The following is a 14977-nucleotide window of genomic DNA, read 5'->3' as shown; positions in this document are numbered from 1 at the left end:
TTTGTTTAATTTAAATGTATCAAATACTATCATATTCAATATTATTACGTATTATTTTTGTATTAAGTCGTACAAATTATAATATTAGTATATTACAAATTAGTAATTACAATACAATTATTCAAAATTCAGTTTCTTGGATATGGAGGTTTAATTTTAATATCCAATAATATATTATACTGTTTAGTATAAAATTATGATTTATGTTTTTTTTTTTTTTTTATTGACATAAAGGCTTCAATTACACAGATTATTAGCCTATAAAATTACAAAGTGTTAAAGATTTACAATATGAAGGTTGAAATTATCTTACTATTATAGGAGTACATTATTATATTTACAGTTTTTTGTCTAAATCTATTTTTTTGAAAAATTTAAAAATGTTGCCGGAGTTTTGTTGACTGAGGGCTTCTTCGAGTGACCTTGGATTATTGAGCAGAAAACGTGCGGTTGAGTATTTGGGGCAGTCAATAATGATATGTGCCATTGAGATGTGGGTTTTGCATGTGTCACACAAGGGAGGGGATTCCTTGGTTATTAAGTATGAGTGAGTGATGTGGGAATGGCCTATTCTGGATCTGTTTATAATTATTTGTTCGCGCCTTGATGCGTTCTCAGGATACGCCCATTTGGACACAGTTTTTTTGATGCTTCTGAGTTTGTTGCTGGCTGGTATGGAATCCCAATGATTTTGCCATGTTTTGATTATCCGTTTATGGGCTTCGTCCGTGAGATCTTTATTAGGGATTTTATTTATGATGGAAGAAGTTGTGGATGACACCGCTTCGTTCGCCATTTTGTCGGCTTTTTCGTTCCCGGGGATACCTATGTGGGATGGGACCCACATAAACTTAATTATGTTTTTCGATGAGGAAATAAGGTCTTTTGTAAGTTGGATTACTTCATTTTGGGGGTGATGATCTTTTAGTGAGACCAGGGCGCTGAGAGAGTCACTAATTATAAGAGTGTGTGTATAGTCTGATTGGATAGCGGATTGGACTGCCGTGTATAATGCATAGGCTTCCGCTGTGAAGATGCTGGAGAAAGATGGAAGTTGGAAAGTTCTAACTTGAAGGCCGTCTACAATTGCGAAACCTGTTCCATTTTTGTTTTTAGATGCATCTGTGTAAACAAGTGCGAAGTCGTGGTATAGGAGGTCAACAGATTCGTAGAATAAGGAGACAATGAACGAATTTGCGGTTGTCTTTTTATTATATTTGAGAAGATCCGTATTAATATCCGGGGACCAAGTCCAGGGCGCTTGTATAGGAAAGGAAGACTTGTTGGTTAAATCTATATTAAGATTAATATTCTTCTTTATTCGATTGAAGTTTTCCAAGATCGTAACGGGAGTCTGCGCTTTGGTGTTTTGAAAATGTTGGTGGAAGTTAGAGGAGGATATATGTTTTGGCTGATTTGAAATCTTGATCATATACTTCATCGTGTTAATGTTACGAATGATTTGGAGAGGAGGTTCTCCGGCGTTACATAGAATACTGGTCACTGGACTTGTTCTGAAAGAACCAGTGGCAAGTCTGATTCCTTGATTGTGTATCGGGTCGAGTAAGGAGAGTGTATTGGCTTTGGCGGTGCCATAAATGACAGAACCGTAATTCATGAGTGAAAGAATTAATGATTTGTAAATCAATATAAGGCTATTCTGGTCAGAACCCCATGAAAGGTTTGATAAAGTTTTAATGATGTTCATTCTACCCATGCAACTAGTTTTTAGTTTTTTAATGTGTGTTTTCCATGATAATTTGTGATCGAATATAAGACCTAGGATACGTAAGTTGTCTGAAAAATTTAATGGTGTCTTGTTCAAGGTAATTGAAGGATAAGGTGAGTTTTTTTTTTTATTAAATATGATACCTTGTGTTTTGGTAGGGGAAAAGATAAAACCAGTCTTAGAGGACCATATGGTAAGTATGTTAAGAGACTCTTGTAAGAGATGAGAAGAGGTTATTAAGTTTGTCCCACTGCAGTATATGTTGCAATCGTCTGCAAAGAGTTTGTATTTGACTGGAGGAGGAAGATTGTTGCCGATATCATTAATAGCTAACAAAAAGAGAGAGACACTTAGGGCTGAACCTTGCGGGAGACCATTCTCGATATAATATGAATTGGATAAAGTGTTTTGAATTTTCACTCTAAATGAGCGATTGGTTAAAAAGTTTGTTAGAAACTTTAACATAGGGCTGTTAATATCCCATTTGATGAGTGTCGATAGTACCCTGTCTCTCCAAACCATGTCATATGCCTTTTGTAAATCGAGTGAAATTAGAAGGAGATGTTGGTTTCTTTTGAAGGCTGTACAGATGTCAGTGTGAAGAGAAGATAGGTTGTCAATGGTAGAATGATTACGTCTGAAACCGCATTGTTGGTTTGAGATTCTATTTGTCGATTCAAGGAACCAGATAAGTCTCTTGTTGATGATTTTTTCCAGGACTTTGCTCATAGTGTTTATAAGGGATATTGGTCTATAGTTGTGAATTTCAAATTTGTTTTTTCCCGGTTTTGGGATGGGGATTATTGTTGTGTTCCGCCATTGATTTGGGAAGATACCCTGTATCCATATTGAATTGAAAATCTGGAGGAGAGTCGTGATTCCATTTTCGGGCAGGTTTTGAATAAATGAATTTGGGATACTGTCGGGTCCAGGACTTTTACTTTTGCTGTTTTGGAGAACCGATAGAAGTTCACTAAGGTTTAGAGGAAGGTTAAAACAATGTTCGTTGGTAGATGGGGAGTCTGTTGGTAATGATGAATAAGAATTTTTGAAGGCTAAAAATTCATCAGAGTAGTTTTGGTCGCTGTTATTGTTTTGGAAAAATTTGGCGAACGCTTCCGAGACGCTATCAGGTGATGAATGAATATTATTAAGATTATCTCTCATCCGGTCTGGAGTATGAGAAGTTTTATATCCTTTTAAGGTTCGAATTTTGTTCCATACTGCTGAGGGGTCTATTTTATGATTGATAGTAGAGGTAAAATTTTTCCAAGATTGTGTTTTGCTTGTTTTAGTAATATATCTCGCTTCCGCTCTTGATTTTTTAAGAAGGATATGGTCTGACGGGTCTTTAGTTTTTTTGAAGCGGTTAAGTGCTTGTTTGTATTTTCTAATAGCGTTTTTGCATTCGGAATTCCACCAGGGTGTCGTTTTGCGTTTGTTGTTTCTTGGTTTAATACCTATTGCTATGTTTGCTGCTTTGAGTATTGTGTTAGAGAAATCGTTAACAATAGAATCAATATGTTCCTGGGTAATGTTCGCATTCAGGTCAATTGGATTATGAAGCAAATCGTGTTCGATGAGTTCGGAGAAAAGTTTCCAGTTTGGTTTTGAGAGATTCCATTTAAGAGGGGGGTCGTATGAAGTACTTTTATTTTGGATACGGATTTCTATAGGCCAATGATCACTTCCACTGTAAGAAGTTAGGACCTGCCATTCAATTGAAGGCACTAAGTTAGAAGAGGTAATGGTTAGGTCTATGGCAGATAATGATCCGTTAAAACTGTTGAATCTGGTGGGATCTCCGTTGTTTAATAATATAAGAGATTGTTCGTGTTCAATTATTTGTTCAATTATTTTGCCACGGGAGTCTGTGATGTTACATCCCCAAGCTGTATTACGGCTGTTGAAGTCTCCCATAATTATGAAAGGTTTGAGAAGTTGGTTTATTATATGTTTAATGTCAGAAGACGTGAAAGGAGTACTGTCTGGTATATAGATGTTACAAATACAGGTTTGTCTATCTAATTCCACTAACGTCGCTATTGTTTCTAAGTGGGTTTGGATTGTGACTTCTTTGCTTTCAATATTTTTATGGATGAATGTCGCTACACCTCCACTAGCTCTATTTGCAACTGTACGATTTTTAATATATCCTGTATAGTTTTTAAGGATGGGAGGTTGAGGATTTTTTAAATTAGTTTCTTGGAAACAGAGAATAAGAGGGTTGAGTTCGAAAAGAACTCGGTTAATATCCACGGATCTTTTGAAGAATCCGTTAATATTCCATTGAATAATACTGGTCATGATTAATTGGCTGGTTATTTATGTGTACATTTATAGTGGTTTTGAGGTTTTTGAATTTAGAATTTAGAATTTAGTTTTGTAATGAATTGTTAGTCTTCTTGAGGTACCATACTTTTGAAAAGGAGATTAGCTAGTTTTGTAAGTTTGGATTTCATTGCTCGATCTGAGATTTTGGGTCGGATCTTTTCAGTTATATCTATTAACGTTGGTATATCTGTATTCACTTGTTGACACAGTGAATGAATGTTAATAGCATTGTTTGAGAAGTTTTCTATGACATATTGAAATTGGAGAAGGGATAGAGGATGGTTGTTGTTATTGATGAAAATCTCTTCAGCCGGTTTTAGTGGATTATCCAACATAGTATCATCTAGTTTTGAGAAAGAGTTCGACCGGGAGTTGATTTTTGCTTTTTTTTTTGTTGGTTTATTTGTAGCGGCGGGAGATGTTGGTAAGTTTGTTGTAACAGGAGATTTAAGTGGTAAAGATGCTTCAGAGATAGGTCTTTTATTTTTTTCATTTAATGAGATAGGGGTAAGATTATGTTTAGGAGTATTTGATACATGTTCAATCATTTCTTGACTGGATTTAGTTTGTTTATCATTTGGAGGAGGCGGAGGGGAAGATGAAGTCAAAATGTCCACAGGGGAATCAGTGAGTTCAGCCCTGTCCGAGGAATTGACATCAAATGAGGCGTATATGGGGAGAGCTGAGCATTGAAGAGAGTTCACTGTTGCGTCGGATGTTGTAGAAGGGGGTGACTCTTCAGTTAGAGTATCCGAGGTAGTGTCATGAGTGTTCATTTCGTTGAATTCAATAGGGTCATTTTTAGATTTAACTTCATTATTTTTTTTACAGTTGGATGTTGTGTGACCAATCGAACTGCACACGAAGCATGTGATTTGGTCGTCAGTGAAAAAGATTCTGAACTGGTTTTCGTTAACATTAATTAGTAGGGAGTTAGGAAGTTTATGAACATCTTCGTGGTTGAGGAACATTTGGCGACGGAAGCTCATTATGTGTTCGTAGCCTTCGATTTTGATCCCAGCTTTGAGGTGGTTAATATGAGAGATCGGATTAATGTCTATATTTTTAAGAGCGTCTATTATAGTTTGGTTAGGTATGGATGGGCATACGTTAGAAATAATAAATCTTTTTGCAGGATTTATAAGTCTACGTATTGGAATTAAATGGTCGTTGATGTTTATATGTTTCGTTGTTAGCATTAAGTTGTCCAAGATTTGTTTATTAGACAAAAATATGCAAAAACGGTTATTGGATATTCGTGAAACGAATTTAATGTTTTTCGGATGTACTATTTTACCGATTGCTAGGATATTTCAATTTGGGGAACGCCGTCGACGGAATTGAAAACTATAGCCTGTTCCCTGCTCGGAATCTTTTCTGAAGCGGCGGCGGTTGCGAAATTTTTTTCTTTATCTGTGTTGTTGTTCGATGTCGTATTAAAGGTTTGGGTAATTAGAGCTTGTGCGTTGTCGGAAATAAAGTCATTAGTGAGCGGCGCGATAGTGTTCGCTGCCTGTGCGTTATCGGCGAGAGGCGTGCGGGAGGTGGAGGGTGAAATGTTCTTGTTATCGGATCGCTGTGTATTGTTGAGTGTGGAAGACGTTTTACGTTTTGTGTCTGCCACTATGGTATTAGAAGCTGTCCGAGGGATTGAAGATGATTTAATATTTTGTTTATTAAAAGTAGGTTGTATTGATGTTGATGAGATGTTAAGTTTTGGACTATTAAGTTTATTATGATTCAACATTTTAGGCATGTTGTTGCCCTTGGGGTTATTCATGGCTTGACTATAACAGTGTGTATGAATTGTATAATAATAATCATAATATCATACTACCTGCTGGTTGTCGATAAGGTTGGCGACTAGACTTGCTATCGGCAGCTATAAAAACGTAAGCGAAGTAACACACGTGTTGCACTGTCGGTGGTCAAACACGAACTGTATGATTTATGTTATAAATATAGAAATCTGTTGTTGTTGATCAGACAATTTTCGGGAAAAACCCTATAATGACTTCAGACTTGATGCCCCCGCCGTACGTTGCACTACCCATGTATTATCATTAATATCGGTCGGCGATCACACAGACACACACACGAAATACACGAATCTCTATTCTCGATACACTCTATGTGACCATCATGTCTATTGTCTATACTATATTATTTTACTCTTTTCTACAGTCTACACTCGTTTCTACATTTCTACGTCTATGTCAATGTGTAAAAGTGTAATATACTAATGTGCTTATGACGCTTATGTGTAATATTGTAATATTTAAAATTTAAAATTGTAATATTCAATTTTAATTAATATTAAATTGTTACTTGTTGTTACATTGTTACTACAAGTTCAGTTCTTTCTATTTTATCTACAACGTGGGAGTTACCCGTTTCCGCCAAAAGTGTACCTTTACCTTTTCCGCAAATGCACTTTTCCACCAAATGAAAAAATAAAATAAAAAAATTACATATAATATTTATGTTTCATATTTGTATTGAATAAAATAATTGTCTTAAAAAATTTAAAAAAATAAAATAAAAAAAATTACATATAATATTTATGTTTCATATTTTTGTTGAATATAATAATAATATTTATGTTTCATATTTGTATTGAATATAATAATTGTCTTTAAAATTTAAAAAATAAAATAAAAAAATTACATATAATATTTATCATATTTGTATTGATTATAATATTTGTAATATTGTAAAATAAAATATTATAAATGTCATTTGGATTAAATTATGTCAACTACATCGAATATTACGGTTTACTTTAACTATTTTTTTTTTTTTTTGTTATTGATATTTTTAAAACTTACTATAGTTGTATGATATTTCTTTTACAAAGTCATATCTGAAAATTTAAGAAAAAAATAAATATAAATATTGATGTCAAATTAAAATAGTCACACTATACCTGTCAATATATCCATTTTTATACTGAGTTATAAATTGTTCATTTCGATTTTGTCTATCTCGAACTCGACGATCTTGTGCCACGTTTGGTAGATGGGTGCTTCTAAGTTTAACATAGACTTCGGTTTGTACTTCATTAATTAAAACGTTTACCGAAGTATTAATAGACGGCGATTCTTTGTAAAAACTTTTATTAAAATTTGCATGGAATGACTCACAATTGTTGGTCGTTCGTCTTAAACTTGAACTTGCTGATGCCCAAAGTGTTGGAGGATAATCGCAATTTTCGGTCAGATAATTGTCTACTAAATAGTCTGAGTATTTACTAACTTGGTTATCTATAGGACGATTAGCCATAAAGTTGTCAACGAAACATTCAAAAACTTCATACGGTTCTAAGAAAAGTAAGCCAAAAGTATGACGCAACCATTTCCCTACTTCTGAAGATTGGGCTTGGTAGGCAGTGGATAACCCTAATTTTTGAATTTGACGATACCACGCTTGGGTGAGGTGAAACCTACAACCAATAATTTGTGTTTGTGGCCAAATTTCATGAATTGCATTAATTATAGATTTTTCGAAATCTGTTGTAATATACTGTGGTAATATTTGCACACCTAATGTAGAACATTTGTCAACAATTAATCGAAAAGCATATGCATATATTTCTGTGGTTTTAGTTGGTAGTAAACAAAATATTAAAGGAATATAGTGTCCATTTTTGAGCCCGTGAATCGTGAATAATTGGATAAAAAATCGTGCTGAATACTTGAATGTCCCATCCATGTATAATGTGTCAACTTCTTTTAAAAATAAAATATTCGTATGACACGAAAAAATAACAATATTTTTTTGTTGATCATTAATTAACAAAAAATCTTCACCTTGCTTTGTTTTTAAATCCATTGCTCCTAAATATTCGTGGACTTCTTGTATATTTTTTGGATTGGCAGGTAAAACTTTTCGTCGAGCTTCATAAATATTTTTCCTCAGCCTTTTAATGTCTGTTGTGGTGAATTGTGAAGCTTCTTTATTTTCTCCTATCTCTTTTAATATAATTTTTTTTGGATTATTACTTATATCATCGACTGCTGTTCTTTTACAGGCATTATTAACGATTTGCCTTGATATTACCGTCCGAACATAAGGTTTATGGTTATGAATTAAATATTCACAATGATCATGTACTACAGCATTATTTTCAGTGTACACTTTTGCTTTATTATATGTAATTTTTTTTATTTTATTTTTTTAAATTTTTTAAGACAATTATTTTATTCAATACAAATATGAAACATAAATATTATTATTATATTCAACAAAAATATGAAACATAAATATTATATGTAATTTTTTTTATTTTATTTTTTAAATTTTAAAGACAATTATTATATTCAATACAAATATGAAACATAAATATTATACGTAATTTTTTAAATTTGGTGGAAAAGGTAAAGGTACATTTTTGGCGGAAACCGGCCATGCCCTACAACGTACGTGTCGACTTACCTTCATCAGTAACACGAAATTCACAGTTGTATTAATACATTTTCGGTAAGTACCTACCTAACTACTTATTTAAAATTATTATCGTGCTCATATTACTTATTATTATAATTTTATAAATTGTAATTTCGTACTAAAACTAACTCTATCTGCATGAATTAGAATTAATAGAATAATATAAAAATAATAAGTTAGGTATATAATAATTTTTATAAACAAATACCTAGGTATTACATTTTGTATTACGCATATTGTTAATTCAAAATAATAGGACGTACCTATTTGTATAGTATAGTGTCGGACTATTGTGGTAAATTTTCACTTATTTAACATTATTACAATATAGAGAATAGAGAGCCTAGATAATACGAAATTATTACTAGTACCTAATATTATTTAGTAATTAATTTGTTACTTGGTATTTAAAAATGTATCTATGTACAATTGTATAAATTAATTAATACTTAAACTTAAGATTAATATCTAAGCTTGCTTATGTATTAACTTTGTCGGCTTAAACCAAACGTTACTATAAGTTATAAGTGTAACTGTAGGTAGGTATAATAATAGTTTTATAAAATTAAATCAATAATATATTAATAAATTTACTACTTAACAAGTATCTTGACAACTTTTAAATATATTATAATATACCTATATTATTGAAATGTGAAAATTCATAGGTAAGTAATATAATACAGGGGATGAAGTGACCAAATAGCATTAGGTATACCTATTAAATTTGTATTAAATAAAAAGTTTTGAAAATTGTTTATTATTTCATTTATTTTTAATTTTATAAAATATGTCTATAGAGTTTTATTGTAGTTGAATTGTTGTCTATGCTTTTTGATACCAAAATAAATTTGGTACCTTCAAAATAAAAAATACTTATAAAAGTTTAAGTTTTGAAAATACATGTATACATCAACAATTGCAGTAGGTAGGTACTTGAAAATTAATTAATTTGTTATTCCTAACTAAAAAAAGTTAGAGTTGATCCTTTCCCACCCCCCTTTAATGTTGTTTTTTTTCATAACTTTTGGTATACTTTTATATGATGTTGTTCAGTCACTTCTCCCCGGGACATAGTTAATTATAATCAAGATTATATTATATACCTACCTAATTTTATTTAAAAGTATGTTTAAACTATTTGATAATGTTGTACAATGAAACAAATATACATAGGTAGTATAATATTATATATGATTATTTAATATTAGATTGACTTTAAAGTGTAATTTGTATGTAATTTATTAACTTTGGTGTAGGTATTAGTTATTATTTGTACCTTTTAATGAATATGTAGGTATAACATATTGTATTATTTATGATATGAAGAGTTATGATTCAAATGGTTTAATTTGTATAATGTATATAGTGAAGGTATTAGATATAAATGTATAATACATATTGACTTATTAGTTATTAATTATTTAATATGTATCATGAGTCATGACTAATCCTGGTTGTACTTGAACATTTTATTCTATACCTAACATTATTTAATTTAGTTGCAATATGACTACTCCGTATGAACGGTTGAAAAAACATCGTCAACTGAGACAATTAACTGAAAATGCAGTATCATCTGATGATTCAACAGATGTTGAACTTGACAATTCTTACTCATCTATAAATTTGGAATTAGAGGTTGATGATATTGAACATTATTGTAGTGACCATTTATATAATGCCGAGTATAATGCTGAAAATATTGAAGACAGCTACCTCACAGATTCATCTGTTTATAACAGATCTCCTGATTTAAGTTCAACAGATAATGATTCACCTCCGTCTTTTTCGTCATCATCAAACTCTAATGATAGCTCTTATGAAGAGAATAACGAAGAAGTGGCTACTATTCGTGATAAATTACAAAGTTGGGCAGTAAAATTTAGATCTAATCTTACAATTGAAACAATCGATAGCCTCTTAGATATTTTACATTCAGAAAATATTGATGGTTTACCGAAATCAGCAGTTACTTTATTACAAACTAAAACCGATAAAAATATAAAATTAATGATGAGCTCAAAGAACACCAATGGATCTTACGTATATTTTGGTTTAGAATCGGGGTTGAAAAGAATAATTACAAATGAGTTTACTGAGGACACTATAAAATTATTATTTAACATTGATGGATTACCACTGTACAATAGTTCAAGCCAACAGTTTTGGGCGAACTCGGGGCTTATTCTTCACAGTAATTATGAATCTCAACCCTTTATAGTAGCTGTGTACAGTGGTGATTCTAAGCCACAAAATGCAGATGATTTTTTAGAGGACTTTATCAAAGAGTTGAAAACTTTGATTGAAAACGGTATAATAATTAATGAACGGGTATTTAATGTAGAGATTGTTGGCTTCTCATGTGAGACACCGGCTAGATCCTTTATTAAAAAATGTAAAGGCCATGGAGGATTTTATGCATGTGAACGGTGTGAAACTAGAGGTAAAACTAGAAATAAAAAAAGAATATATCCTAGTATAAACTCGAGGCGTCGTACTAAGAGGTCTTTTAAAAACCAAAGACAAGTTGAGCATCATTTGGGAAGATCACCTCTTTTAGACATACCAAATTTTGATCCTGTAAAGTCAGTATTTTTAGATTCCATGCATTTACTTTATCTTGGAATCATGAAATGGATACTACAACAATTAATTGGTGCAAATAAAAGGGTTAATAGGAAATGCAAACTCTCTCGCCGAAACATAAGACATTTAAACCTAAAATTAAAACTACTAGGAAGATTTGTACCAAAAGAGTTTCAAAGAAAGAAATTCGATTTTGATGAATTTAGTCATTGGAAAGCCACACAGTTCCGTTTTTTCTTACTTTATTGTGGAGTACTTGTGTTTCGTAAAATGTTACCCAAACAAATGTACCAACACTTTTTACTCCTAGTAGTTGCATGTAGAATACTTTGCAATCCCGAATTATGTGTTGAATACACTAACTACGCAAAACAATTATTAGTAAAATTTTTTGAACTCCTTCAACATTTTTATGGTTCAGATTCACAAGTAATGAACAGCCATAACATAATTCACCTAGCTGATGATGTGGATCAAACAAAAACAAACCTGTGTGCAATTTCTGCTTTTCCCTTTGAAAACTGTCTGGGGAAAATAAAAAGATTAATTGTAGGAAGAAATAATCCATTGGCGCAGTTAGTAAGAAGAATGTCGGAACAAAAAGCATGCACTGAAGTGATAAAAAAAATGCTATACGTAAAAAAAAAAACTTGTAATTAACCCTTTACATGCAAATCAAGATGTATTAAAAAATATAGTTTTTCATGGAGTTGAGTTAAGTGCCACTACACCCAATAATATTGTAAAATTGAATAACAACAAAATCCTTAGCATTACCGAAATTAGAAAAGAACAACAAGGTATATTTTTACATGGTTTTTTGTTCAAAGATGTCACTGATGCCTTCACATATCCTTGTGAATCAACCAAAGTTGGTATTATGAAATTAGGACTGCTATCTAGACAGAAAACAATAATTTCCATTGAAAATTTTAAAAACAAATGTGTTCTTTTTAAAGATAACCATGATACTTTTGCAGTCACATATCTGCATACTTCATAAATCATAAGTTTCATAATGTATAATACCTATTGTTTATTTGTAGTTTTTGTATATAATATTTTATCTTCTATATTTAATCAAAAAGTGCTAGGTATCTGATTTCTGTTTGTCCTTAACTGAAATACTTTGGTATTTATATTATATTAAATAAATAATGTATTGATAAATTTCTTTAACTTAGATTTAACTTGTTTTTAATAATTTATTTGTGTACTATGTAGTAAAATATTGTAAATAATAATGATAAGATTAAGTATCTAGTCTAACCTTTTTGTTACATTTTAGTTATAGTTATAGAAAATGGAACAAGAAAAATTTGAAAAAGACACCACCCATGCCGTTGTACAATTAAATGAAAAATCTAAAGACGGAAAAAAAATAATTGATCTTGTGCCCATTGCATGGGTATATCAAAAAAATAAACAACTATTTTGTAAATACCCCTCAAAGAAAAAAGAATATAATAACTTAAATGAAATGTGTAAAACATCTGCTGCATATGGCTCATTTTGGAAAAGTTTCGAAGTTACTATTATTAAAGAAGCTAGTAAGTGATACAATTTACAACTATGTACTCAGTTATATGGGTTTTAAAATAATTATTACTGATTATCAGTATTGAGTCATAAATATTGTTAATTTTAATGTTTCAGGTAATTATAACCAGGGAATTAGAAGAATGGAAAAAGCATTTTCAGATAAAGTGGTTCAAAGCAGTAATATAGAAGATTATAACAGTTCCGAAGAAGAAGAAGATAGCTTAAAATTAGATGCAGCTGAACTAAAAAAACATTTAAAAAATGTTCCTTCTTTTAATAAAAAGCATAAAAAGCGTGAAAAGATGATTTAGAATCAAATGGTTATTAATTTATTATAAATAATAATCTATATATATATATATATATATTAATTCATTAATATTAAATTATTGTTTATTTATGTTTAAAGACGACAATTATAGTATCCATTCCAATGACCATATGCAACAAAACTTGGTATCTGATCATAGTACTTCATCAGGGTCATCAATTGCACACTCTTTTATTAAAAAAATCATTAAAAAGATCCAGAAGTATTTTATCTCCAGATGTACGATCTAAAAGTAAATAACAAAAAATAACAGTTTGTTTTAGAACTTCCACATTCTTTTAAATTTCTTTTAAATTTGTTATTAGCCTACCTTATTTTTCATTTTCAACTTTTTCCAAGAGGTTATGTTAATTTAACTTAAGAAAAGAACATATTTTACATGATTACATGATCAATATCCATTTAATGATAAATTATTATTTTAGACCATGCTACAAGTTCTAGTTCATCAACCATGTCATCACCTACGTATCCTTTGATACCTAAGTATCAAAATTTGTCATCAGCAACTACTAAAATAATTAAACTTCAAAATAAAAAGATACAGTCTCCCATAAATATAAAATTAAATGCACTTCAAGGAAGCAACAATAAAAAAGGTACCTACATCTTGTGTATTTACATAGATTTAGTGAGTTTTATTAACTTGACATGTTTCCAAATTATTCTAACACTAAACTGATTTTTTTTTAATTTAAAATGTTATCAATATTTTACTATTTATTGTTTTTAGCTCAAACTTCTTCAAACGTTAAAAAAATGAAACCATGCATAACATGTGGTTGTACATGCTCTTCAGGTATATTTTCAGTTAAATTCCTAAGGTATTCTTATATAAAAAAAACCATTGATTATTCTGAAATTTACTATACTTTTCAGTAATTAACAAAAAAAAAAAAAAGATTTGATTATATTAATTACCAATTGCACATACCTAAATTTTTGTTTGTTATAGGTACGTCAGCTTTAGAAATAGTTACCAAAGCTCATTTAGAGTCTACCAGAAGAAGTATAGAGTATAGGATAACACAAGAGGCCAAAATAACGAGACACTTGTTTGCAGCCCATAATAATGTTGGAGATATTGAACAAATAAATGACATGCCCAAATTGAACTTGGAAGATTTTCAGGATTTTGATACTCTGTTGAAAACTGACCTTGAGCTAATAAAGAAACTGGTAAAATTAATTTTGAAATTAAAGATTCAATTAATAAATCTGTTATTTTATTTTTTAGAAATGTTTTATGATGATAAACATAAAAAGTGGCATGAAAGTAACAGAAAATTTAACTGCAGTTATACCGCGTATAATGTCTAGAGATGTCCAACTTTTGTATAGTGCTTTTGGGAGAGAGACTAATGGTAGTAAAAAACTGAATTTTTCAGCAACCCAAACTTACAAATATTTACTAGGTATTTTATATTGTAAATATTTTTTTGTGAAATTATATATATTATTCTTTAATTTATTTTTGTATTTCAGAAGTCATTACTACCAAAGACCCGGGTCTAAAAATTAAAGATACATCGAGCCAACTTAGCCGATGGTTTTCAGGTGCCAAGGACCGTGAAGGTGGGAAGAAGGAAAGGCAATATTACAAAATGATGAAATCCAGCAATAGTTATAATACAGAAAATAAAAATGAATAGAATTGTGAATAAATTAAGTGGTCATTAAATTACACATCAAAGATTATATTATATTCTCAGAAATAAAGAATAGTTTGATAACTAAGAGTATTTTATTGTTTAAGCTATATGCATAAACATGCTAAGTTTATAATTTACTGTGAATTTTATTCAACATTTTAATAGTTACTACAATCTAGTAATTTGATTATTGTTTAGCATCCATAATCTATTTCAAAATACTGTTAGTATACCTAATGGTCACAATAAATGTCTAACTTTAGGGATAATACTAGAAATTGTATTTATATTATATAGACTAATTTTATGAGAAAAGGTATAGGTATTACGTACCACCATACCAGACTTGTACCA

General features: G+C 30.6%; 1 protein-coding gene across 1 annotated transcript; it reads left to right on the top strand.

Moving 5' to 3' along the window:
- The first annotated feature begins 13069 nt into the window (after nucleotides 1-13069).
- On the top strand, nucleotides 13070-14680 carry LOC126552056 (uncharacterized). Its single transcript, XM_050206523.1, has 6 exons — nucleotides 13070-13203; nucleotides 13397-13570; nucleotides 13705-13770; nucleotides 13927-14150; nucleotides 14209-14386; nucleotides 14457-14680. Exons 1-6 carry the CDS (start codon nucleotides 13074-13076, stop codon nucleotides 14621-14623), a joined length of 939 nt encoding a protein of 312 aa, XP_050062480.1. The 5' UTR covers nucleotides 13070-13073; the 3' UTR covers nucleotides 14624-14680.
- Nucleotides 14681-14977: the final 297 nt, after the last annotated feature.

This window comes from Aphis gossypii, chromosome X (genome assembly GCF_020184175.1).
Source record: "Aphis gossypii isolate Hap1 chromosome X, ASM2018417v2, whole genome shotgun sequence".
NCBI classification, from domain to species: domain Eukaryota; kingdom Metazoa; phylum Arthropoda; class Insecta; order Hemiptera; family Aphididae; genus Aphis; species Aphis gossypii.
This window is presented reverse-complemented; position numbering and strand designations above follow the sequence as displayed.